At 37.7% G+C, this 27,231-nt stretch overlaps 2 protein-coding genes across 4 annotated transcripts in view; both read left to right on the top strand.

The window, feature by feature from the left end:
• Positions 1 to 15,977, top strand: part of btbd11a (BTB (POZ) domain containing 11a) — a 223,034-nt gene extending 207,057 nt beyond the window's left edge. For 2 of the 3 annotated variants that reach the window (XM_065289892.1, XM_065289890.1), the window contains 9 exons: positions 1,553 to 1,688; positions 2,484 to 2,707; positions 4,533 to 4,729; positions 5,240 to 5,345; positions 8,202 to 8,304; positions 9,890 to 9,971; positions 10,117 to 10,185; positions 10,630 to 10,743; positions 13,059 to 15,977. In XM_065289892.1, the coding sequence (XP_065145964.1) occupies positions 1,553 to 1,688; positions 2,484 to 2,707; positions 4,533 to 4,729; positions 5,240 to 5,345; positions 8,202 to 8,304; positions 9,890 to 9,971; positions 10,117 to 10,185; positions 10,630 to 10,743; positions 13,059 to 13,280 (1,253 nt within the window). In that variant the 3' untranslated portion in view covers positions 13,281 to 15,977. The remainder of the gene's footprint in view (positions 1 to 1,552; positions 1,689 to 2,483; positions 2,708 to 4,532; positions 4,730 to 5,239; positions 5,346 to 8,201; positions 8,305 to 9,889; positions 9,972 to 10,116; positions 10,186 to 10,629; positions 10,744 to 13,058) is intronic. The other variant, XM_065289891.1, reaches the window with a different exon arrangement.
• A 3,890-nt stretch (positions 15,978 to 19,867) lies between these two features.
• cyb5r3 (cytochrome b5 reductase 3) lies at positions 19,868 to 25,252 on the top strand. The gene is made up of 9 exons (XM_065289893.2): positions 19,868 to 20,031; positions 20,462 to 20,590; positions 20,669 to 20,741; positions 22,734 to 22,840; positions 23,490 to 23,619; positions 23,812 to 23,895; positions 23,979 to 24,064; positions 24,169 to 24,268; positions 24,446 to 25,252. The coding sequence occupies exons 1-9, from the start codon at positions 20,014 to 20,016 to the stop codon at positions 24,616 to 24,618; spliced, it is 900 nt and encodes a 299-aa protein (XP_065145965.1). The 5' UTR covers positions 19,868 to 20,013; the 3' UTR covers positions 24,619 to 25,252.
• The last annotated feature ends 1,979 nt before the right edge of the window (positions 25,253 to 27,231 follow it).

The following is a 27,231-nucleotide window of genomic DNA, read 5'->3' as shown; positions in this document are numbered from 1 at the left end:
TGAAGCAAATGTGATATGCATCCATATGTTTGCTCTTTATCTCTTCTTTCAGTCCAGACGCGAACTTTTCTCTACAGTTTATGACATACGCAGCACGCAGATGTCCCGCTACGGTAGCTCAACGCAAGCCATTCAGCGTTTGACATCAAAGTACCGCGAGACCAGACTTCTCCATATGCATTTGATTCGCTCTCGCAGTACTTTGATTTCATACGATTGCTCTGCGCAGCGCCAAATGAAGTCCCTCAGTTGTGTGTCTGCGTGTAACCTCGCGACCACAGATTCTATCCATCATCATCACTCTCTGACACTTTCGTCTCGTTTTTATTTGACGAATAAACAATGTAGCGAGTAACGTTAAGTGTCATTTCAAATGTAGTGGAGTAAAGAGTACAAATACCCAATCGAAAATGTAATTGAGTAGAGAGTAAAAGTTGCCTATATTTTTGATACTCAGTACAAGTACAAAGTAGCCCAAAAAATACTTAAGTACAGTAACGAAGTACATTTACTCGAGTACTTTACACCTCTGCAAATAGTTTTTATAAGTTAAGTCAACTATTTACAGGTGAAGGCTTAAAATATTACCTTAAATTGACTTTGTGAATTGACAAGTTGTTAACTTGTTTTATTTTAGTGTTGTTGATACAAACAAGACTAGACATTAAATTTTTTAAATTGCATTGTGCAAGGTGCATGTTTTTCTAGACTTATCTACACTGTAAAAAATGCTGAATTTTTGGTCAAATCAATATATATTTTAGGGCTGTCAAACGATTAATCGCGATTAATCGTTTACAAAATAAAAGTTTATATGTGTATATGTTTGTGTACTGCGAGTAAATATTATGTATATATAAATATACACATTCATGTATGTATTTAAGAAACAATTGCATGTGAATATATATTTATTTATATATTTTATATTATATATTCATTTAGATATATATATATATTTAATATATAACATTTTTCTTAAATTTATACATGTATGTGTGTGTATTGATATATATATAATAATTGCATACAGTCGGAGTCCACACACATATGCAAAATATTTTATATTTTATTTTGTATACAATTAATCGCGATTAATCGTTAGACAGCTCTAATTTTTATGTTTCTTTAACTTTAAAAATTAAGGTAAACAATTTAAACTTGTTTTATAAGTTATTTCAACTTATCACAGGTCAAAACTTTAAATAGTAGGTTAAACTGACTTGAAAAAAGTTGTTTTAACTTCATGTTGCATTATTTTTTACAGTGTAGTCTTGTTTGTATCTAGTGTGTCTCAAATATCCTCTTGGGTAGAAAAATAATGTCTTGTTTCCTATTTTGTCTTAAGTTGTCAAATAAACACCATAAACCCATGGTTAATTTAAACCCAACTGTACTTAACCTCTTATTTACTTAAATGAGATATATTAGACAAAACCTCCCTGACTCCCTATCTCATTACAAACAAGATAAAAAAAGAGGAAAATTAAAAATAAACTTTGTAGAGAAGCATCTTCCAAATCAATTTTTCATTGCTTCTGGGTTTTAACAGGCAATTTTGAGCTGGTCAGTCTGCTTTTGGAAAGAGGCGCAGATCCTTTGATCGGCACCACTTATCGTAATGGGATCTCTTCCGGTCCATTGGGCGAAATGAACTCGTACAGTTTGGCGGCAGCACATGGACACAGGTAACCTGCAGCTGGTGTCTCCACAGCACATTGATTATTTCATTTACACTTCATTTGTGACCCAGTTTGTGAAAACCCAGCCAAAGTCATTTCTTTTTCTTCATACTGAATAATCATCCTATAAAATGTAAAGAACGTATCATTTTGATGTCTTTAATATTAACTAAGTTAGGTCATGCCAAAGATTGAAATCAAACTACAATGCTCTAATCTCATCCTTAGATTATGAGACTGGATTTCACAGACAGGGTCACATTTGTTAACTTATATTTTACCTGTATAGTGTCATTAATTCCAGCCCTAAATGCTTAGCTTGTGTATTTGGCACCAAAACTGTATATAATTCACTACTATAACTCCTCCAACCCCATTACTCTCAATTGCTGACCTGTATGGATGACTGAACGCTCACTTATTCAGTCTCACCTATGCCCAGCAGCGCATAATGGAAGCTCATTGAAATTCACAGCGCATGAATTTGAATGAGAATCCAACATGTTAGGCGGCCAACTCGCCCACCTCTGCGGTATTAAGGCGGGCTGTTATAAAGGGTGCCGAATGGGAGACGTATCGAGGTGTGAGCCAGAACTGAATGTCTTTGTAGAAGTTTACAGGGGGCGCAAACTGCTGTGATTTGTTGTTTATGTATAATGGACTGATCGTTGAGAGCTAAATATGAGATGCACAAGCCCTGAATTTCCAGCAAAAAAGAAAAGGAAACAGTGTGACAGTCAAAGTGTGACAATGTGTTACATCACTGAATATAAATACCCGAGCGTGTACGTATTCCCGCAGGAATGTGTTCCGGAAACTTCTGTCCCAAGTGGAAAAGGACAAAGCCGACGTGCTGTCTCTTGAGGAGATCCTAGCCGAGGGCTCGGAGGCCAAAGAGAGGAGAGCACCACATTCGGAAGCCACCCTCCGGACAGGCAAGGCCAAACTAAGGGCCCTCCGCGAGGCCATGTACCACAGTGCCGAACACGGCCACGTGGACATTACCATAGACATCCGCAGCCTGGGTTAGTAAAACCACTGCACGCTTACCACAACATAGCAAAAGCATGACTCACTTCTGCCATGCAGACATTTATCTCGGCTGCAGACGGCACGCCCGCGGTGCATGCATTGATCGCCTGATGCATAGACTCTATGAACACAGAAAAGGAAGAGCTGGAGGGAATCTGCAGTCGCAATCTGATTGGTTATTTAAAATGTAGTTGCATAGATACGTATGTGTACATATGAATTTGTTTTCTGTCTGTGAAATAATGCAATTAATATACTTATTACCTTTGGATGGACAAAGACCCGTCTTTATTTTTTGCTATTTTTTATAGTTTGTCACGCAATTGTTTGAATTCATTTTATTTATTATTATGTAATCCATTGTAGATAAACTATTCTTTAAGAGCTTGTAAAAATGAACTGTTGTTGATATTTTTGTAGTTGGTCTCTTCCTGTTCAAGTGGACGGTTACGGTACATTCACACGGGGCCCAAGCGCTAACGCTTCCCATTTACTTTGTATGGGTGACGTCATGCGTTGTCGAATGGATCCATCGGCATCGCGTCACTGCCGTTGCTCGCGGCAGAAGTTAAACATTTCTGAACTTTTCAAGTGCCAACGCGTGCGCCAATCAGATCGTCTTATGCAAATAACCTAGTGCAGAGCCAACCAATTACATTTACAGTACGCATGTGTTGTAGCCAGTGTGATTGGCTGTTGGCTACGCTTCAGACATGCCTTCCGTCAAGAGTTGACACTTAAGGGGGTCGCACACCGGACGCGCAGCTCAGTGCCGCGCCGTTCTAAAAAAATCGCCTGTCCGTGGCGCCCCGCTTTGACTCAGGAAGTTGCTCAAATCCCTGTCGCGCCACAGAGCGCCACTCTTATAGTTTAACATTAAATAACATCATATTTGTCCCAAATCATTAACAATTCACATTAGCTGCTAACGTATATTTTGCATTTTGAAGTAGACGCTATCTTACTAAGCTCGCGCTATTTAATGTGCACTTCCGGTTTACTATACCTCAGAGTTGTCCTAGACGCGACTCGACGCGGCGCTGAGCTGCGCTTCCGGTGTGCGCCCCCCTTTACGCACCGTAACACTTGACGGAAGACTTGTCGGAAGCATTTCCAACAGCCAATCACAGTGACCGCAACACTTGCTCCGGTCTTGCATAAACATAATTGGCTGGCTCTGCCTAGGTTATTTGCATAAGGCAATCTGATTGGCTGACACGCGCATTGGCGCTTGAAAACGTGAAAAATTTTCAATTTCTGTTGCGTGCAATGGCTTTGACGCGACGTTGACAGAAACACAATTCAGTTTGGCACGGCACGACATCCCCCATTAAAAGTAAATGAGAAGCGTTTACGCTTTCGCCCTGTATTAATGTACCGTCATCGGCTAAAAAAATGTATTTGACGAACACGCCCAATACGATCTCATGGCAATCGTAACTATTTTACAAGGTGGCTAATTTGTATAAATTAATGTTCTACAATACAATCTTCTTTTGCCAGAGTGATGTTGGGTTTAGGGGTGGGGCTTCATTCTTGCTTTTTTCCTAATCATACGATCGCCACCTCGTAAAATTGTTACGTTTTCGCATGAGATCAGGTCGCAGTCAGTCGAAGGTCTTGCTATGCAACGCAATGCAGCCATTTTCCGCATACATCCACACAACATTTAGTTTCATATCACATCAGTTTGTACAGACATCTGACAGGTCGATGGATGGGCGGGCTCAATATTTTTTTTGGGGAGTAGCGGGGGTGTACGGACAGGTCGATTCTAAAGTGTCAGGTTGATTAATTTATGATTCGATTCGTATGCAGGCGTGCCCTGGACCCTTCACACGTGGCTGGAGTCCCTGCGAACGTGTTTCGTGCAACAGCGCCGGCCACTGATCCAGGGTCTGTTGAAAGACTTCAGCTGCATTAAAGAAGACGAGTACACAGAGGAGCTCATCACACACGGTCTGCCGCTGATGTTCCAGATCCTACGTGCCAGCAAGGTGCATCTGCCAGAAGATGTAATATGGATGCAGATTTTTTTTTGCATTTTTAGTTGATGATTCATTGGTCAAATGTATAATTTCATTTACGTTATAAAAAAACGTAACTTCCGATATGTGTGATGTAAATCGTGTTAGCAAGTTAATAAGAATGTGGCAGAGTTAGATTTTGCCTTGAGCTTTACAGGATTTCTTCTGCTTTAGCACATGATGCACCAGCTGTAATATTCCAGTGCTGTTTTGTTTTCACCGTCGATTTACTTTTTGAATTATTTCGCGACACTTCAAAATGTAATGACCCTCATACGTTTTCCATTACTGTTATCTCTGCGTGTCAGTCGCTAACTCTGAGCAAACAGGCAATCGACATCAAACACGGTTTCAGCATTCGGTGTCATTAAAATGATAAATCCTTTAATTACGCCACTCGTCATAAATACTGTGCCGGTTTTACCGTAGGCATGAATGTGTTCTATTTTCAGAAAGGTCTAACTACACTCTTTGTGTGTGCTTATGTGATGTTTGCAGAATGAAGTGATCGGCCAGCAACTGGCTGTAATCTTCACTCAGTGCTACGGGCCTTTCCCAATCCCCAAACTAACGGAGATCAAAAGAAAGCAGACGTCTCGTCTGGGTGAGTTTGTCATCTGCACCTCATGTTACTTCACTAATGAAGCAAAACACACAGAGTACTGTTGTGTTGAAACTAGGGGTGTAAGAAAATACTGATACATGTACATATACTATATTGTCGATACAAAAAAATGCAATATTGTTGTTTCATTTTGAATTTACATTCCGACCGCTAGTTAGCATTTTTATAGGAAGATTATATTCTATTCCCAAATAAAAAAGACCCCAATATATTTTCCCGGTTACAGTACTGCAAGGTATCACATCGAAACCCCCTGTATGGTAACGCGTACCAGCCTGATCTCACAAGAATTATGAATTAGTACGAATTCGTATGAATTAGTACGAAGTTAATCGTGCAAATACATACGATTATCATAAAAAACAATAATGAAACCCTGTCCCTAACCCCTAACATCACAGGGGGAATCATTATGGCAAATTGTTAAAAAATGTATGATTGTGGTCGTACAAATTAATACGAATTAGTCACCTCGTAAAATATGTACGAATTGCCATGAGATAGCATTGCGTGTACCGATTCTTGCAGATACACAGACCTAATGGTACATTCAGACGGGGCATCAGCGTTAACGCTTCTCATTTAATTTGAATGGGTGATGATGTCATATATTGTCAAAATGAATTGTGGATCCTTCGGCATCGCGTCACTGGCGTTGCTTGCGACAGAAGTTGAAAATTGTATAACTTTTTTAGCACCAACGCAGGCGTCAGCCAATCTGATTACCTAATGCAGACTCAAGCCAGTTACGTTTATGCAAGACAGGAAAACAGAGGAGCATGTGTTGCTGTCCACTAGGGCTGTCACAATGATTAAATAATCGTCTCATCGTGATTGTTTGACCTCATTGCAGTGATTCAGATCACCACAATGATTGCACATCACTTTAAAAAACACAAGGGGGAGCTGCAGCGCCTGTATAAACGAGACCATATCCAACATGATCTCACAAATTTCTGTGAAATAGTCACGCATTATTTTGCTCAGTTTTGCGTGACATTGTCACGTATTTCCACCATATTACGTGCCCCTGACATGACCTTCTTTTCCGTGATAGTTTCATGTATTGGTTACTCAACTGTTTTTCCTATTTTTAAACAATTGTCGCTTCGGTTTGGGGTTAGATTTGCTGTTTGCGTTAGGATGTCACTTAATGTATTGGTTTATAAAAAAAATTGTATGCTTTTTAAACCATTGTCGCCTGACATTGGGGTTAGAGTTGGGTTCGGGTAAGGATGTCATTTTATGTAACAGAAAGTTGTTCTAACCCCAAACCGAAGCGACAATTGTAAGAAAATAGGAAAAACAGTTGAGTAACCAATACGTGAAACTGTCACGGAAAAGAAAGTCGTGTCAGGGGCACGTAATATGGTGGAAATACGTGACAATGTCACGCAAAACTGAGCAAAATAATGCGTGACTATTTCACGTATTTTGTGAGATCAGGTTGCCATATCAGATGGCGCTTCTTAACTGAAACCCCGTGCCGAATTCGTCAGACAATTTTATTAAAAGCTAATTTGTGTTTTTAAGGTATACACTTATTTTTTATCACTTTGTGTTTTTTGGGGGGAATCAAACACACAACCTTTGCATTATTAATGCTATACTGTATCGGCAGAACTGGATGAATGCAACTGCAATTAGGTCATGTCTGCAACGGTGCGTTTGTGAGTCCGTTACTGCTTTTAAACTACGGTTATCAAATAGTTTATATTGAGTAGCTCGCATTTTAGATACAATAAGGCCAATTACAGTATTTTGGCTAATGGAAAAGTCTCAAAAAAGCAGGAAGATGCGTTGCTGCAGTGAGAGTAACGGCGCATTCACACGGGGCGTAAGCGTTGACGCTTCCCATTCACTTTTAATGGGTGACGTCAAGCGTTGGCGAACTGAATTGTGGATCCGCCGGCGCCGCGTCAGTGCCGTTGCTGGCGGCAGAAGTTGAACATTTCTCAACTTTTCAAGCGGCAACGCGTGCGTCACCCAATCATATCGCCTTATGCAAATAACCTAGGCAGAGCCAGCCAATTACGTTTATGGAAGACCGGAGCTTGTGTTGCGGCCACAGTGATTGGCTCTTGGCCATGCTTCAGACAAGCCTTCCGTTAAGCGTTAATGCTGACGGACCGTGTGAATGCGGCGCAATGCTGTAAAACCCAGCATTGGGCCAAAAAAAAGACAAACGCAGCTGCTGGGTTAAATTAACCGTACAAATGTTGTATTTAACCGAACAAATAACGATAGGTTAAATTAAAAACCCAACTTGTATTTGGGGATTTAGGCATAGGTGAAACTACAACCCAACAAGTTGAGTTTGTCCCTTTTTGACCTAACACTGGGTTGAAAATAACCTAGCATGTTTAATGTGAAAAAATCAGCACTCCGAAGACACAAGTCAGATCAATTTAACAAAGCAAATTAACTTAGGGATTACAATATTTCTAGTTAGATACAATTCATAAATGTTTTAGCTGAGCTTACTACACCAAGCTGCCGTTATCAATAATCTACAGTGAGTTTTAGGCCACACAACGGCATTTAAAGTCTCTTGGATAGTTTCAGTCTTATCAGAGAAAGAACACAAAGTGAAATAAAGACATTTTCTCTTTCACTTCAAATTAAATTAGGACTCACAACTAAGTTTTGAAGGGATGCTAGTGCCATCTAGAGTAGATTGTGGATATGGTATTGCAAAGCAGAGACGTCTGTGTGGATATCTTTCGTTCTTGACCGTTTAATAGCGATGGGGACATCTTTTCAAACACGAGATCTGCCAGTACCTTTTAAATGATGTAGTTGTGTATATAACACTGTGTTTGTTATATCCTACAGATCCACACTTTCTCAATAATAAAGAGATGTCCGATGTGACGTTTCTAGTGGAGGGAAAACCCTTTTATGCCCATAAAGTGCTGCTCTTCACTGCTTCACAGAGGTATGTCCTGCAAGCAGTAACCATCATTTCACCATCTAGATTAACTATGGACCCGATGTAGGCCAGGTTATAGTCCTATGGACCTGATATAGTCGTAACCCACTTGAGCCAAAATAAACTTTAATTTGGTTATTTGGACATCTAATACACTGCAAAAAAAATGACTTTCTTACTTAGTATTTTTGTCTTGTTTTTAGTACAAATATCTAACTATTCTTAAATCAAGATGCATGAGCAAAATAACTTACAAAACTTAATTCTAGTTTTTAGACAAAAATATAAAATTTGCATAAAACAAGCAAATAAATCTGCCAATGGGGTAAGCAATTTTTTTTTTGAATATTTCTTGAATTTAGTGTTTATAAGATTTTTTTGCTTACCCCATTGGCAGATTTTTTTTGCTTGTTTTATGCACAAAATACTTCAATTTGATATTTTTGGTCTAAAAACTAGACTTATTTTCTTAGGTCGTTTTGCTCATCAAGAAAAAGCATCTTAATTTAAGAATTTTGAGATATTTTTTCTGGAAAATTATTTTTTGCAGTGCAAGCAAACAAATAAAAAAAATGTCTTACCTCATTGGCAGATTTTTTTGTTTTGTTTTACAAATAAATTAACTTAAATTAGATTTTTTTATCTAAAATTTTTTATTTCACAATCTAGGTTAACTATATACACGATATAGTCCAGCGATAGGTGACCCACTTAAACTTGAAATTAGTTGCTTGTCGTTTTTGCCAAAATAACGTCTAATACACTGCGAAAAATTACTTTCTTAATTTATATTTTTGTCTTGTTTTTATTACAAATATTTAACAATTCTTAAATCAATATGCATTTTAGTTTTTAGACAAAAAAATATAAAATTTGCATAAAACAAGCAAATAAATCTGCCAATGGGGTAAGCTAATTTTCCTTGAATTTTTTGAAGTGTTAAAGAAAAAAGTTAAAGAAAAGTTTTTTCCTACCCCATTGGCAGATTTATTTTTACACATAAATTCACTTAAATTTAATATTTTTTGTCTAAAAACTAGAGATATTTGTACTTTAGATTTGTCCTTTTCTGCAGTGTATTTCGTAGTGTAAGCAAAGTCAAAAGTGATTACAAGGTGTTTTGTTGTAATTTATTTATTTAATTTCATTTATTTTTGGGCTATGGTTAGACGACGTATATTACATTTTCACTGACAGCCTAAATTTTGCCTTGTTTTAGCCTAGACATCTAGGCTGTGTTTGGACACCTAGTAGACATCTTTTTAAAACTAAATTGCTTGCTGGGTTGTTTTACATTTTATTTTATGAAAATGTTATAAAAGTTTTATCTATTAATAATAGATTAGGCAATGGGGGCATTTTTGTAACATTTTACATTAAGACTGCTACAAATCTACTTAATATCTTTTGATATAACATCTATGCATTATTGTGCAGTTATGTGTAAAGCATAAATCTAAAGATGGACAATATTAAAAAATGAGTTGAACTATAAAGACTCATGTGAGCTTTTCTGTGACACAACACTATGTCTATTTCTCATACAGCATTTAGAGATAGTTCATGCTGTTTCTCTCAATCTTCTCTTTAGGTTTAAGTCTTTGCTCTCTAACAGACCGGCCGCTGAGAACACATGCATCGAGATCAGTCACGTCAAATACATAATCTTTCAGGTTGGGATCTCCTGATTTACATTCAAATGCGTTCAGCGTTACAGTCGAACTGCTTTGCGGGAGCTTTTAAGCTTCTCCGCCTAAAAGTTTTCTTTAAAAAGTTCTGCTGTAACTTTATAAGAATGTTTTGCTGTGTGTGTTTCAGTTGGTAATGCAATACCTTTACTGCGGGGGTACAGAGTCACTTCACATCAGAAACACTGAAATTATGGAGGTAATACATTTTTTTGTCATCACAATAGCACTTACAAGCAGTTATAGACACATATAGGTACACACAGCCAGGTTTTGGGAAATGCAGAAGAGCAATTTCACTGATGGTATTTATACACGGATCTGTATTGTGTACATGTGACCTATTATTGATGACTTGAGATGTGTACACACAACATGCTTTGATCTGATGGAGAAGGGAAAATTCTCGCAGTATAGATCACAAAAACGATTACACAAGCAACCTGCTGTGTTAAATCTGAATCCAATTACTTATTTATCTCCGTCTTTGTCGCATGGGATCTTCTGCTGGATTGCACGTAGCACTGCAGCAAAACTCTAAATGATCAACGTTTATGTATTTTTAATTAAATGATTGCACTTAAGTGTCATAAACCTGAAGCTTTGATGGGTTCGGCTTATTGACTGTCTTTCTGTTTCACAGCTCCTGTCTGCAGCCAAGTTCTTCCAGCTCGAGGCTCTCCAAAGACACTGTGAAATCATCTGCTCCAAGAACATCACCACCGACACCTGCGTGGACATCTACAAACATGCCAAGGTACCTAAAGTTCAGATGAAGGGTGGAGAACGAACGTTTTAGTGCCGATGTTTCAGTCTTTTAATTACTTTTTGATGTTTATTATCTCATTCTTTGGGGGCGTTTTAACATTTGTTATTGTTGTTCAGGGTCATTTTAACACTGGATTAACTTAATCGTGGGTTTTATAATTAAATGTTGCCCACAGATCATACACTGTGAGAAAAATGGCCAAAAATTGTTTCAAGCTGTCACTGGGGCTGTACCCTTTGAAAGTTCCTAATTACTACAATTTAAGCACAGACATGTATACATTTGTTAACAGTATGCACCTTTCAGGTACTAAAATGCACTCTTTGGCACCAATATGCATACATAGTAAATTGCACTCTTTGGTACCAATATGCACCTTTCAGGTACTAAAATGCACTTTTTGGCACCAATATGCTCCTCTGAAGTACTAAAATGCAATCTTTGGCACCAATATGCATACATAGTAAATTGCACTCTTTGGTACTAATATGCACCTTTCAGGTACTGAAATGCACTTTTTGGCACCAATATGCTCCTCTGAAGTACTAAAATGCAATCTTCGGCACCAATATGAATTTATAGTAAATTGCACTCTTTGGTACCAAGATGCACTTTTCAGGTACTAAAATGCACTCTTTGGCACCAATATACACCCATACTAAATTGCACTCTTTGGTACCAATATGCACCTCTGAAGTACTAAAATGCACTTTTTGGTACCAATATGCACTATTGAGGTACTGAAATGCACTCTTTGGTACCAATATGCACTATTGAGGTACTAAAATGCACTCTTTGGTACCAATATGCACTATTGAGGTACTAAAATGCACTCTTTGGCACCAATATACGCCCATACTAAATTTCACTCGTTGGTACCAATATGCACCTCTAAATGCACTCTTTGGTACCAATATGCACCCGTACTAAAATGCACTCTTTGGCACCAATATGCACCCATACTAAAATGCACTCTTTGGTACCAATATGCACCCGTACTAAAATGCACTCTTTGGCACCAATATGCACCCGTACTAAAATGCACTCTTTGGCACCAATATGCACCCATACTAAAATGCACTCTTTGGTACCAAGCTGCACTTTTCAGGTACTAAAATGCACTGTTTGGCACCAATATGCACCCATACTAAAATGCACTTTTAGTACCAATATGCACCTGTACTAAAATGCACTCTTTGGCACCAATAGGCATCTGTACTAAATTGCACTCTTTGGTACCAAGATGCACCTTTCAGGTACTAAAATGCACTCTTTGGCACCAATAAAAATGCACTCTTTGGCACCAATATGTGCACCCTTACTAAAATGGACTCTTTGATACCAACATTCACTTTTGAGGTACTAAATTGCACTCATTGTTACCAGTATGCACCTCTGAGGTACTAAAATGCACTCTTTGGTACCAATATGCACCCATACTAAAATGCACTTTTGGTAACAAGATGCACCTTTCGGGTACTAAAAGGCACTCTTTGACACCAATATGTGCACCCTTACTAAAATGCACTCTTTAATACCAACATGCACTTTTGAGGTACTAAATTGCAGTCATTGTTACCAGTATGCACCTCTGAGGTACTAAAATGCACTCTTTGGTACCAAAATGCACCCATCAGACACTAAAATGCACTAATATGAACTCTTTAGGTGCAAAGGTGAACTTTTTGAAAGTTTACCACCCCAGTGGCAGCTAGGGAATTTTTAACCATTTTTTTTTCTTACAATTTACTTTTTTTCAGGTTATTAATTGATTCTGGGTAGTAAGTATTTGAATTTTTACACAATATATCTGTAAACTCTTGGTAAACACACTTTTGATTAGACAGCGCCCAATTTCTTTTAATAGGCGTCCATGATTTTAATGATTTAGCCTTTTTATCACTTCAGTTTCGGTGTTTGACATTTAAATACTTTCATTCAGATGCTGAAACTAAATGCAGGGCATTAAATTTTAGTGACCGTGGGCTACAAAGTGCATGAATTTTAATAAGGCAAAGCATCCAGGCAGTTTATAAGTGTTGGTTTCTTTCTAAATTAATAGGCTGCATTCTTTTAGACAGTGAAGCTTTGGCAGAGAAATTCACAGCACAAACTCTCTATGAAATATACAGTAGTGTACAAAAGTCACCGTGCCACTATTAGATTTGTTGTTTTTGCAATGCTATAATGACCATATATAATTATTCCTCAGTCTCTTTATTAGAATACAACCAGAAAATGCAGGAAATTTGTATGCAGTAATAAAATTATGAGCAATTTTCCTAACACATTTTCGACCTCAGTTCCTAGGGGCCTTGGAGTTGTCAGCCTTCATCGAGGGTTATTTCTTGAAGAACATGGTGCTCCTGATTGAGCTGGAAAACTTTAAGCAGCTACTTTACGAGGTCCCCGCCGAGAGCCCCGGTCCGGGTCCCGCTTACGATGTCCTCCACGACCTCGAGAGAACCCTGGCCTTGAGGATCCGCTCCATCCATCTCTCCACCTCTAAGGGCTCCATCGTCTGACACTTTAACCAAATACACACAAGATTTCATTCACCACGAGAGAGCTTTGTTATCGCGTGCCACTTTCCCACAACTGGCCGAAGACCGACATGATTAGGAACCTGATAGGATTGATTTGTATTCCACAGGCTAACATCTTCACAACGTTGCGGAAACGTCAGCCTGCTGAACTCGTACCAAGGGCTACGTTACGTGACATTCACCAAACATCTTAGCAATGCCGCATTTGACCAGCATTAGCGTCCAGGGGATGTCATCACTGCCTCGGTCATGCATGCGGTCAGATGGACACCGTCTACGCCAATGGTCGCCATGCTACCCACTGTGCACAGAGCTTACCGTGAACAGATTTAGTAGACATATTTTTAGCAACACAGTGATATTCGTCTACGTAATATTGTTAGCCTGCCCTGAATCTCTCCAAATACTAAGCAAATGATGCATGTGGTTATAAACAACCATTACTGTAAGTTTCCCCGAGCCATTTGTGTTAAACAAAGCTCCTTGGCAACATTTTCAGGTGTAGAGTTTTAAAAAGTGGAAGTGTTTTATATACTTCACATCCAACTACTACAGTTTTTAGTATTTGTGTGTAATAATGCCAGCTGTTTAAATCTAAGCACTTGTTCTTGATGTCAACGCTTTGCCGGATGTAAGAAATCACAGGATACGGTCGATCTTTTGTACAATGATTCCAATGCTAGGCTTTGTTTTCTTTCCTATGTTGTTTTTAGCTGACACCTCCTCTCCAGAATGTCCATTGTTTTCTCCTGGATCCGGGCTAAGCGTCTCCATTCGTTTCATCCCACAAGTTTTAATGACCCCTTAATACCACCACTGTGCTTGGTACACTCGAAACTGAGCGGTTCATTTTTGCCTTGAGGTCGCTAAACTAATGATCTATGTGAATCATTTGCATGGGTCCTCCGCAAGTTTTGTAAAAAAACAACAAATAACTTCAAGGGAGCTAATTTTCTTTAGTGGATGCAGAACTATTTACTCTTAATGACATTTACGCAGGACTCCAAGTTCTTTAAAGTCTTCGTTGCTCGAGTCTGTCTAATAGTATGCCGAGACGCCATTGCACTGGTCGCTACCTTCGTGACCCAATGTACATATCCCCCCCAGTCTTCACCTGCTGCACTGCTTTCGTTCAATGTGAAGCCAGCTCTAAAACAAGACGCATTTCTGCCAAGATGCATGTTAAGGTTTTCCTGTGTTTGTCCGTGTCCTCTGGAATGTTCGGAAGATCAAAGCTGTACTGGAATGCAGCGTTACCAGCAAAAGATTTATGACCACACTCGAAAATATAACGGGTTGGTTTAACCCATGGTTGGACAGAACCAAGTCTTGGGTTAGAAATAAACCTATGCTAGGTTCTTTATAACCCAGGATTTTGTTCTTTCCAATATTGACCCAACCATGGGTTAAACCCAGGGGTTTTTAAACTTTATGATGGCAAAGACCCCAAATATGATGAACCTTTTGCAAGGGACCCCCTTTCTAAAATATATATCCATTTATATATAAATTATATATTTTTTCCTCTGAAATAATTTGGGGACCCCCTTGGACCACTTGGACCAACTCAATATATGTAATATTATAATATAACTTTTGGCTTTCGTAAATATTTCAAATAGTTTTGTTTTCCAGTTTTGGAATATTAATCCAAACACATGAAAAGTATATGATTCACTATTTATAAAAACGCACCTTGTGCTGGTATTGCTGTCCAATACAGTTTAGATTCTGGTATGCATTGTATAATTTATATTTTATGTACAGTAGAGCAAAGATAAAACTTTATCTTAATGTGAAATAAAAGGTCGGTTATGTCATGACAAAATTTACAATTTAAATGAATAGTTTATTGATATGTAGCTAACTATGGAGTTATATCATGATGCAAATAATTTAAAACTGTGAAGATACATTTATTTTAAAGAACTTAGCATAATTACTTTATTTTCTTACAAAGTACATTTATTGTCAAATCCCTGTCTGCTATTTTGTGTAACAGAGACGAAATAAGTCATAATGTGTCGTATCACTTTGACTTCGCTCTGTGTCGTTGCTTTAACACAGACCGAGGTTATTTTTGTCATTTGGAAGTCCAGACCCCATTAGTCTTTGGAAAAAGTAATTCTTGGTAAAGCCCAAATCGATTTGTGTTCCCCATGACTGTGTTTTTTTTAAAAGCAATACTTCACACGTGTACCACATCTGACCCTTGTTAGTTTTACACAGCATGGATCGAGCTCCGTGTAGGCCAAATGTAAAGTTATGTCAATGTATCTGTAAAACAACTCCAAAACTCGCTCTGTGTTTCCCGGCTTTAGCTTTTCTGCTTCAGGCTGTTAAACATGCTTTAAAACTCTTCGGTCTCCACTAATGCACATCTTATGACATCTCTATTAGACAAAACCTGCATGCTTTGGCTGGATCAGAGTCTAAAGGAATTTGTTTGTGATTATTATTTCACTTTATTAAAACATTGTACAAACGATATATAGAGAAACATCTGCAGAACTTGATGTAAATATAAGGGACGTTTAACAGTTTTAAAAAGATACAAGAATGTTATACTTGTGCTAAAGTACAGTCGTGCGATGACATGCATCTGTGTACAGCCAATAGAAATGACCACATTTGACCACTGTGTTGGGTCGTCATTAAAATTTCTGTGATACGCTGTCAAGTGTGTATTGATTTATTGATTGATGGATGCCAAATTTGTCTTGAATGAGTTATTGATTATTCACCCTGCATGGAGTCTCTGATAGGCATGTGCATTTAAGCTGACCCACAGAATGACACAGGTGAAGCAAAGGCATAATTTAACACTGACCCACACAATGACACAGGTGAAACACACACATGATTTAACACTGACCCAGAGAATAGCACAGGTGAAACACATGTATGATTTAACACTGACTCACAGAATGACACAGGTGAAACACAGGCATGATTTAACACTGACCCACAGAATGGCAAAGGTGAAACACAGGTATGATTTAATACTGACTCACAGAATGACACAGGTGAAACACAGGCATGATTTAACATTGACCCACAGAATGGCACAGGTGAAGCACAGGCATGATTTAACTCTGACCCACAGAATGACACAGGTAAAGCAGGCATGATTTAACACTGACCCACAGAATGGCACAGGTGAAACACAGGCATGATTTAACCTGACCCACAGTATGACACAGGTGAAACACAGGCATGATTTAACATTGACCCACAGAATGGCACAGGTGAAGCACAGGCATGATTTAACCTGACCCACAGTATGACACAGGTGAAACACAGGCATGATTTAACATTGACCCACAGAATGGCACAGGTGAAACACAGGCATGATTTAACTCTGACCCACAGAATGACACAGGTGAAGCGCAGGCATGACTTAACACTGACCCGCAGAATGACACACGTAAAGCAAGCATGATTTAACATTGACCCACAGAATGGCATAGGTGAAGCGCAGGCATGACTTAACACTGACCCACAGAATGGCACAGGTGAAACACATGCATGATTAAACACTGACCCACAGAATGACACAGGTGAAGCGCAGGCATGACTTAACACCTGCCCCACAGAATGACACAGGTGAAACACAGGCATGATTTAACTCTGACCCACAGAATGACACAGGTGAAGCGCAGGCATGACTTAACACTGACCCGCAGAATGACACAGGTAAAGCAAGCATGATTTAACATTGACCCACAGAATGGCATAGGTGAAGCGCAGGCATGACTTAACACTGACCCACAGAATGGCACAGGTGAAACACATGCATGATTAAACACTGACCCACAGAATGACACAGGTGAAGCGCAGGCATGACTTAACACCTGCCCCACAGAATGACACAGGTAAAGCTAGCATGATTTAACATTGACCCACAGAATGGCATAGGTGAAGCGCAGGCATGACTTAACACTGACCCGCAGAATGACACAGGTAAAGCAAGCATGATTTAACATTGACCCACAGAATGGCATAGGTGAAGCGCAGGCATGACTTAACACTGACCCACAGAATGGCACAGGTGAAACACATGCATGATTAAACACTGACCCACAGAATGACACAGGTGAAGCGCAGGCATGACTTAACACCTGCCCCACAGAATGACACAGGTAAAGCAAGCATGATTTAACATTGACCCACAGAATGGCATAGGTGAAGCGCAGGCATGACTTAACACTGACCCACACAATAACACCTGTGAAGCACAGGAATGATTTAACCTGACCCACAGAATGACACAGGTAAAGCAGGCATGATTTAACATGACCCACAGTATGACACAGGTGAAGCACAGGCATGATTTAACATTGACCCACAGAATGGCACAGGTGAAACACATGCATGATTTAACACTGACCCACAGAATGGCACAGGTGAAACACATGCATGATTAAACACTGACCCACAGAATGACACAGGTGAATCGCAAGCATGACTTAACACTGACCCGCAGAATGACACAGGTAAAGCAAGCATGATTTAACATTGACCCACAGAATGGCATAGGTGAAGCGCAGGCATGATTAAACACTGACCCACAGAATGACACAGGTGAAGCGCAGGCATGATTTAACACTGACCCACACAATAACACCTGTAAGGCACAGGAATGATTTAACCTGACCCACAGTATGACACAGGTGAAGCACAGGCATGATTTAACCTATGAGATTGAGATGAGATGAGATTTATTTAGTTATCCTTTCGGAAACTTGTTCTGCACCATAAAGCATGCCTGATACATCTATACATAATAACAATTAGACAAATAACAGAACAAACACAAAACAAAATATACAAAAGAGTTCCCCTCGCTCCAACAACCCCTCACTCATGTACAAAACATCAGGACAAAAGACCCCCACTACATAACTAGGACAAAGTGCAGTTTTGCATACCATGATAGTCCCACAAGGGAGAAAGTACATGGTGCTATTGTAAAGTGCTGTCCTCCAGGTAATCCTCCTTATTCATCAATACAATGCTAGTTGGCATAAAAGACTTACTAGCTCGATTTGTTTGAAAATAAGGTAGCCTAAATCTCCTTCTTGATGGCAACATCTCATATGCCTGATGTAGGGGATGTGACTCATCTTTATGTATTGCTTGACCCACCTGACCCACAGAATGACACAGGTGAAGCACAGGCATGATTTAACACTGACCTACACAATGACACCGGTTGAAGCACAGGCATAATTTAACACTGACCCATGGAATGACACAGGTGAAGCATAGGCATGATTTAACACTGACTCACAGAATGACACAGGTGAAACACAGGCATAATTTAACACAGACCCACAGAATGACACAAGGGAAGCACAGAATTCATTAGGTGACACCCACTAGAACAAAGACATAGCAGAGTTAGCGATTTCCTGTTATCAGTTAGAAACAGGTACATAATGAAATTAAATTATGAATATATATTTCATAGCATAATTTTTAGTTCTTAATCATGTACTTCTCCTCCTTAGCCTCCACTCTATATTTGATCTATAGTTGGTATTTTTCTAAATCACATTTTTATATAAAACATGTTACTATGGGCACTAATGTAAAATTTTCAATTTCCACTTCTGTCACAGCAGATCCTAATCGTCCAATGTAAATGAATAATCATTCTTAATGTAGTGTACTGAAAAGCATTACACAAAATTATTGAAAATCTGTAAGGAAGCTTACAATACATTAATATGACTATCAGCACATGTTGAAATTGAAGGTGACACAGTGTCATACAATAGAAAGTCAAAAAATTTATCAGAGTCACCCAAAGGGTGTTAACATTTTAGAAACAGAGCAGAAGTGAAATAAGTACAATATAGTGAGAATTTTATCATAGGGCGCTCTCTTGTGGCCATATCACGCAATTGCATTTACAGATGAACTAAGGGGAAAACACAAAAATATTCAATGTGTGATTTGTGGAACAAGTTGCAAATATAGTCTTACAAATCACAATTTTTACAGATAATGCATCGTTTGTGTCGACCTTGTGTCGTTTGTGTATCTCTGTTGTACGTGCACGAGCATCCTTATCTTCTTGTCAACAGGCGCTTCGTTGTTTAAAAGGGGGCGTGGCTGAGGGAAACAGACCATAAGAATGTGAAACTACAAAGAAAGTATACATTCAATTGTAAAATTAATATCGCCCTCCACCCCAAAACAGAAATGGGTTGTTTTTCTTTTCTTTATGAAACATTGCGTTTTGCCCCCTAATAATTGTTATATTAATAATCGTCTCTTTCTGCTTTTTCTTTTTATTATGTTATATGTTTTATTACATCGATTATAAAATCTGTGTACATTTTAGTTTACAATAAAAAACACCGTTCATATCGCTTATTATGTAGCGCTTAGTCATTCCATCAACAAAAGTCCATCCACAGCTGCGTTTCACGCTTGCTGTCAAACAATATAATCGAAGGCACACTTGTCCAATAAGGATGAAGAACGTCATACTCCTCATATCTGATTGGCTACTTCTCATAAACGGTTGGGCGTGTTTTTATTTGTGGAGGAGGAGCGTAGAATTTGGAGAGGGCGGGAATTAACTCCATTCCGGAAAGAGTGCGTCAGCGCGTTAAACTTCCTAAAAATATATATTTGTGCTGCCAGACTTCATATTTATCTTCATATATTAATACAGTCCCTGTAAACACTGCACGAGAACATGTCCTTCATCATAAAGGTAAGTATTTAATCGAGATAAAGGTCTTTTCTTGGTTTGAGCTGTCGCATATCTATAGGAATGAACGTGCAAGTTTAGGTGGTGTTTTTGCAGACAAGACTTGTCAAAGTAAAAAAAAAACAGACATGAAAATGTAACGCAGATGTGACGTTTACGTTGAGCACGACCTTAAATATACGTTCATATCACACTTTTATCTGTTGAAGTATACAGACTTCGTTACAGCTTGTGTTATGTGTGTACACTACAGATTGTATTGAAGTCTTCCCTTTAAAGTTTGTAAAATTTTATTTCATCTGTTGTAGGATTGTAAATATTTCACAGCCTTTGTGCAGCACACACCCATTTTAAGCATGAACGTGTTTGCAAGCCTGTTATTATGTGGTTAGGTTTCTGCATATGTGTTTTATTTTCATCTGCATCATTGCAGTTTATCACTGATACTATCCAAAGCTTCGTGGATTGCCTCCTGAGATTGTTGGGGATTAAGAAAAGAAGCCCTGCTATAACACTCGAGGATCCCAATGTGAAGTATCCATTGCGTCTTGTTGACAAAGAGGTAATGAGTGTTTTAAAATGTAATGGTGTTTGTTAATGGATAAACCAGTTTAGTTCATATTGTTTATTTTAATTGTAGATTATTAGCCATGACACAAGGAGGTTTCGGTTTGCTTTAAAATCACCAGAGCATGTGCTTGGACTTCCCATTGGTAAGTATGCATGCTCTTTAAAGTATACACTTGAGAATGCTTAGTTGTGTTTTTGTCTATGGTTTATGGGGGCTCTAATGCATTTGAGCAATTCCAATTGTCAACTTATGAAAAGATTTTAACCAGATGTTTTTAAAGGGGCCATGGCATGAAATCTAACTTTTTTTCATGTTCAAGTGCTATGATTGGCTCCCGAGTGCTTTTATCAACCTAGAAAATGTGAAAAAGATCAACCCAGTAACTTAGTTTTGGTAAACTTTTCTGTACAAGCACATGAAAAAATAGGTTGTTGAAATTTGTCTCTCCTTATGATGTCATAAGGAGCTCTTATTATAATAGTAACACCCCTTTATCTGCATTCTCCAATCACAGCACTGCCATTTAGTTCAGAGAGAAAGAGAGAGTGAGAAAATAATTCACAGCACAATTGAGTTTCAGATCATTGTTTGCATTTCATCAGCTCATTTGCATTTTAAAGGACACACCCAAAACGGCACATTTTTGTACACACCTACAAGTGTCAATTTTAACATGTTGTAATAAATTATTTATGTGGTATTTTGAGCTAAAACCTCACATGCGTGCTCTGGGGACACCACAAGATTTATTTGACAAGTCTTGTGACATGGCCCCTTTAATACTTTTTTTCATGGTAAGATTAAACCGGTCTGATATCTAAGATGTCAATATTTATTGTTTGTCTTAAATACCAGTGTGAGGTCTCTTTTTTTTAGTTTTTAACATTTATTTTATAAATGCACACACAAATATTTAAATAAAATCTATGATTTGTTCTTTGAAGAGCTGTGTTATTGCTTCTGTTTTGTGCATTTTAATTGTTATCTCCCAAAAACTTGCGTAGGGGTGAGCTGGGCGGAATCTAACCCGGGGTTAATTGTAACACAGATATTTCACATATTTCTACAGGGCTGAGCAATCGTTGCCTTTGGTCTTTTTCTCTTACTGTCAAAAGATAATCTCTTGTGAATATGGGAAAAGTTTTGATGTGTTTTGGTTAAGATGTTGAACAAAGAGTGTTTTGGAGGCATGGAAGTAATCTTTTTCTTCTTATGTTTTTTTATTTATTTCTGAGTTGGGTGTGTAAGTCACCAAATCCAACCTTATATTATTTTAATCACTGTCTTACCTAAAACTTAACACAATTTTGAAACATGTCAAAAACTCCTTGTAACTGATAGCTGGGATTGAAAACATTTTTACACAGCAGGGTTAGTTGTCACACAGCCTCAGGTATACAATGATAATAAAATGAAAACAATGTAAATACTATTAATCAAGATGATAACTGTTAATACAATATCAGGGGAAATAACTCACAATTATATATTTTTTTGTCTTAATTGTGAACCCCTTTAAAAAATATTTTTTTACACATTGCTGCATAACACAAGGATGGTTAGATGAAGGATCATGAATGGAGGAATGTGTGGATATTTATCTATTATAGGCAGATAAATAAACAATATCCACCTTTAGTATATAGACAGAATTTGATTGAATTATTTGTGTTTAAACTAAATTTTCTAGCAGGCGTTACAACAAACCCCTTAGTTTGTTATGAACCCCACCTTTGTGAATGTAAGTTGTCACGTTTGCTTTCTTTTGTCACTTTCGGTGTAATTGTATAATAACGGTAGGACCCACAAAAAACTTTTAAGTGTTCATTTGTAACAGAGATGTGTAAAAAAAAAAATATTCATCTAAATTAAATATTTTTGAGCCAAAGCCAAAAAGTGTTACTTTGTGCCCCGCTCTCCCCTACTTTTTGTCACATTCATAACACATGTATGGTATGAGTATTGACTAATATTTTTCATATATGTTTGTCTGGACTTATCAGGGGTTTAGGAAAATATAAACAGATTGTCCAATATATATATACACATTCTCTAAGAAATTATATAAAATTTTTTGACTGAAAGTGTCAAATCCATAATGCTGGAATTGCTCATTTATGTTTTATATTTGTAGGTCAACACATCTACTTGTCTGCCAAGATAGATGGTAACCTCGTGGTGCGACCCTACACCCCTGTGTCTAGTGATGATGACAAAGGCTTTGTTGATCTGGTCGTGAAGGTACTGGATATAATAAAATGTTACGTTTATGTACTGGCATGCATTAAAGGCGGGGTGCATGATCTCTGAAAGACAATGTTGATATTCGAAATCACCTAAACAAACACGCCCCTACCCCAATAGAACGATGTTGGTTAGTAGACACGGCCTTTAATGCTGATTGGCTACAAGTGTGTTTTGGTACTCGGACTGACTCCCTTTTCCAAAGCGTTTTTCAAAAATCATGCACCCCTCCTTTAATAGCTGTAATATACATAAACACTAATTCTGTGTAATTTATTGATTTTTGTAATAAGTAGATAATGCTAGAGATGTTAAATTATTGATGTATTTTATACTGGAAAACATGTTTATATTAGGAATGCACAGATATATCGGCCTTTAATAATTAATAACTGCAGATATTAATCAGACGATTGTTAGTCGATTGTTTAAAAACTCTAAATCTTTTCTGTGCATCACTACTTTAAAGGATTAGTTTACCCAAGTCACTGTTGGCTCAAATTGAATAGTAAAATATAATGTAGGTTAAAGCTGACTCAATTGTTATTTTTAAGTATTCATTTACAATTTCTAATCAAGAAAGCAAAAACTCATTTGGATTTTGTGGATAAAGATGACACATTTCATATTCTGTCTCTAATTTTAGATCTACTACAAAAATGTTCATCCAAAGTTTCCTGAGGGTGGGAAGATGTCCCAGTACTTGGAGAGTCTGCGTATCGGTGACACAATAGACTTTCGTGGGCCAAATGGACTGCTGGTTTACAAAGGCAAAGGTCTGTAGACAGAAAGTCAAAAATGAATTTAATGATTGCTAAAAAAAAATTCACCTACGGTAATGCTACAAACAAACCATGTTTTCTGAAAGTTTTATAATGCACTTTAAAAACACTTGCTTTGGATTTTTATGTTTTCTGTATTGTTTTTATCCCAAATTATATTTGCTTATAGTATCAATATTTCTGCAGGTTCATTTGCTATCAAAGCTGATAAAAAATCACCTCCTGTAATGACAACCGCAAAACACGTCGGCATGATCGCAGGAGGGACGGGTGAGCACCAGATTGTACGTTTTTACATTTTTATTTAATATTTTTGGAGAGCAGTGCTCATTTTTCCCATTTTGTTTCTTTAGGCATAACACCCATGCTTCAGATAATCAACGCAATCATGAAAGATCCACAGGATGAGACCGTTTGTTATTTACTGTTTGCAAACCAGGTTTGTTAAGATGCCTTTCAATGTTTGAATGTTAATGCTTCTCATGTACAAAGTAATATTTGAGTTTATAATATTATATAATACTTTTGTGTCTTCTCAAACAGACAGAAAAAGACATTCTGCTGCGGCCTGAGTTAGAGGAAGTCTTGGTTAACAACCCAACACGTTTCAAACGGTGGTACACTCTTGACAGGGCTCCAGAGGGTGAGAAATGTTTGTTTTAGCCTTTAACATTTTACATGTGGCTTACATGAAACAAGGCCACAGTGCATGGGTCAAATATGGTTTAACCGTCTACACCCATCTGTCCGTAAACTTTGTGCATCATTCAAACATTCATCGAATACAGAACGTGTTTAAATAATTGACTTTATGTGATAGGATGGGAATACAGCCAAGGTTTCATCAGTGAGGAAATGGTGAAGAATCATCTTCCTCCTCCCGGAGAGGACACGCTCATCCTCATGTGCGGACCTCCTCCTATGATCCAGTTTGCCTGCAACCCCAACCTGGACAAAGTGGGCCACGCCGAGGACAGACGCTTCACCTTCTAAAGAGACCTGGCAGCGTCACTTGCAGTGATGCATCTTCACTCAAAAATATAACCACACATTTCCAAAGCCTGCTTAGCCCCCACATATCTTAAATGCACCTTAAATGAAAAAAAGTTACGGCATCTGAAATGATGCAAAGATCTTTTATCTATACTCAAAATCTACCCACTGCGAGCTCTGCATGCACTTTTATGCAAACCAAAAGCCTTATATAATTTTTAATCAGATATATGGAAGTCATTTTATGCACTATGATTTAGCAAAAAGTAATATTTTATTTACATGTTTGCTATGGCGTATGGAATTGTGCAGATATTGGATGTGGTAAATATTTTTTTGTAACATTTGTGTTTTGGATTACCCACAGGCAAATAATGAGTGTTTGCGCCCTCTAGTGTTCAAAGAGCATATGCTCATATCAATGTGGACTGATAAAATTGTCCATATAAGCAGATTTTTGTCCACTTGCATTTAGTTACTTGGCAGAAGCTTTATGTAAAGAGAAAGAGAAATGAGGGTGCATGAACTTAAATTATGTGTTAATCCCATCACGTGCATTTATATTTGTAACTTTTGTTATTCTTGTGGTGAATAAAAGTACACAAACTCTACTCATTAAGAAATGAGCGTTAAAGTGTGTCATGGTTTTATCATATCACAGGGTTCCCACGGGTCCTTGAAATCCTTGAAAGTTTGTGAATCTGGAGGGGTGAATTCCAGGCCCCGGAAAGTTTTTAAAAATATACATACATAGATTCAGGTCATTGAAAGTTTTCTGGAAAAAAGTCCATATTATTCCCTATGTAGTGTATGATAATTTCATAAAAATTCTGGACTTTTAACCCTTAAGAGATCCTAGGGACATTTTGTGCCATTTTGATTTTTTTGATTGAATATTGCCCAAAATTACCAGAGGTTAATCATGTTTGATAAATTTTAGAATTTTGGTTTGAGGTTTTTAAATTAGCTGAAAATGGCTAAGCTTCGCAAAAACTGACACATGTGATCCTAGGGACAAAAAATGCCCCATTAAAAACCATTATAACCACCATTTTTGACCCCCCCCCCATTTATCTTAACAAACTACACTTCAAGAGCGAGGGTGGCTATATCAGGGCCCCGACTTCAAGATTTTCATTGATGCTGATGCATGAAATCCTGCAGTATATTGGGGCCATGACAAACCTACATGGGAGACAATCACAGACTGGAGAGATCTTGAGACAGAGAAACTGCAGGCTTATGTGGGGCTGCTCATTCTGACCGGTGTTTACAGATAAAAATTATTCAGCCTCTGGAGTGAGAAATCAGGACAGGTCACTATCCGGGCTACGATGTCCCACAAAAGGTTTCATGACATCAGCCGAACACTGTGGTTCGATTAATGTTAACATATTGGCATATAGGGTTAATCTTTTCACAAATGTAATTTATATTTGATATGTATGTTTCAGGCAGAAGTATGTTTTAGTGTTAAAAAGATTTAATCGTTTAAAGTGAAAAAATTATTGATGTTTGATATTTTTAGAGCAGTTTTTTGGAAGGTAATTTTGGCCTCAGGATCACAATTGTGTGTTTCGTATAAAATCCAACCCTGTTCAAAAAATAACAATGCATCAAAATCAATGTTGCTACCAATCTTTGACCCATCCTAGGGTTTAATAATAATTTTAATTTAAGGGTATTTGTGGAAAATATTTATATAGTTTTTTTCTCAGTTAAAAAACAATGTTTTTTTAATGTAAACAAATGGGCATGTAAAGGGTTAAAATTTACACAATTTTAATTAATATTTGCTATGTATGTTTCAGCTAGAAGTAGTTCTAAAATACTGAATAGTTTAAAATGAAAAAATTATATATATATATATATATATATATATATATATATATATATATATATATATATATATATATATATATATATATATATATATATATATATATATATATATATATATTAATGTATGATATTTTAAGAGCAGTTTATGGGAAGGTGTAATTTTTTGGCCTTAGGAACACGCAAGTTTTTTTAAGGACCTCTTGAGGGTTAAGCACACATGTTAAACTGTTCACTTTAAATGCTTATATCTTCTGTACGCGAATGTTGATTCATACCAAAATGCTTTTTTGCATAGTTGTGTTTGACACATGAAAACGTCTCTGGTTACGTATGTAACTGTTGTTCCCTGAGAAGGGAACGATACGCTGCGTCTCCCTTGCCATCCTTCCTGCGTCCCTGTAACGCCGTCTTTGGCAATATTTCAGATAGCGATATACTTCCTGGCTCCTGCATCATCCTGTCTTTGTCGTTAAGCCTCACCATTGGTTGAATTTGATATACACATTCAGACACACTTACCCCTGGAGGCGTCCCCAAAGTGTCACTGCAGTGACGCAGCGCGAGTTCCCTAGAAAGGGAACTGTAACAATGTATCATAAAAGGTAACACAATGTAACCTTGCTCTCACTTGAAGTGTGTCCCCACATTTAATCCTTGAATTTAAGGGTAGTGCACCTGGAAAGTCCTTGAATTTGAAGTTAAATAAGGTGTGGGAACCGTGATATCATATTCCCCCCAAAACATAAGTTTACATTCAGCCAGCCTTTAGTT

The sequence above is a fragment of the Paramisgurnus dabryanus genome, chromosome 1 (genome assembly GCF_030506205.2).
Source record: "Paramisgurnus dabryanus chromosome 1, PD_genome_1.1, whole genome shotgun sequence".
Taxonomy (NCBI): domain Eukaryota; kingdom Metazoa; phylum Chordata; class Actinopteri; order Cypriniformes; family Cobitidae; genus Paramisgurnus; species Paramisgurnus dabryanus.
The sequence above is the reverse complement of the archived record's forward strand: the minus strand, read 5'-3'. Positions and strand labels throughout refer to the sequence as shown.

Coding starts and splice junctions, on each gene's coding strand:
- cyb5r3 (XM_065289893.2), top strand. Junction 20,742..22,733: donor TGTGCTTGGACTTCCCATTG/GTAAGTATGCAT, acceptor TTATATTTGTAG/GTCAACACATCTACTTGTCT. Junction 23,896..23,978: donor CATGATCGCAGGAGGGACGG/GTGAGCACCAGA, acceptor TTGTTTCTTTAG/GCATAACACCCATGCTTCAG.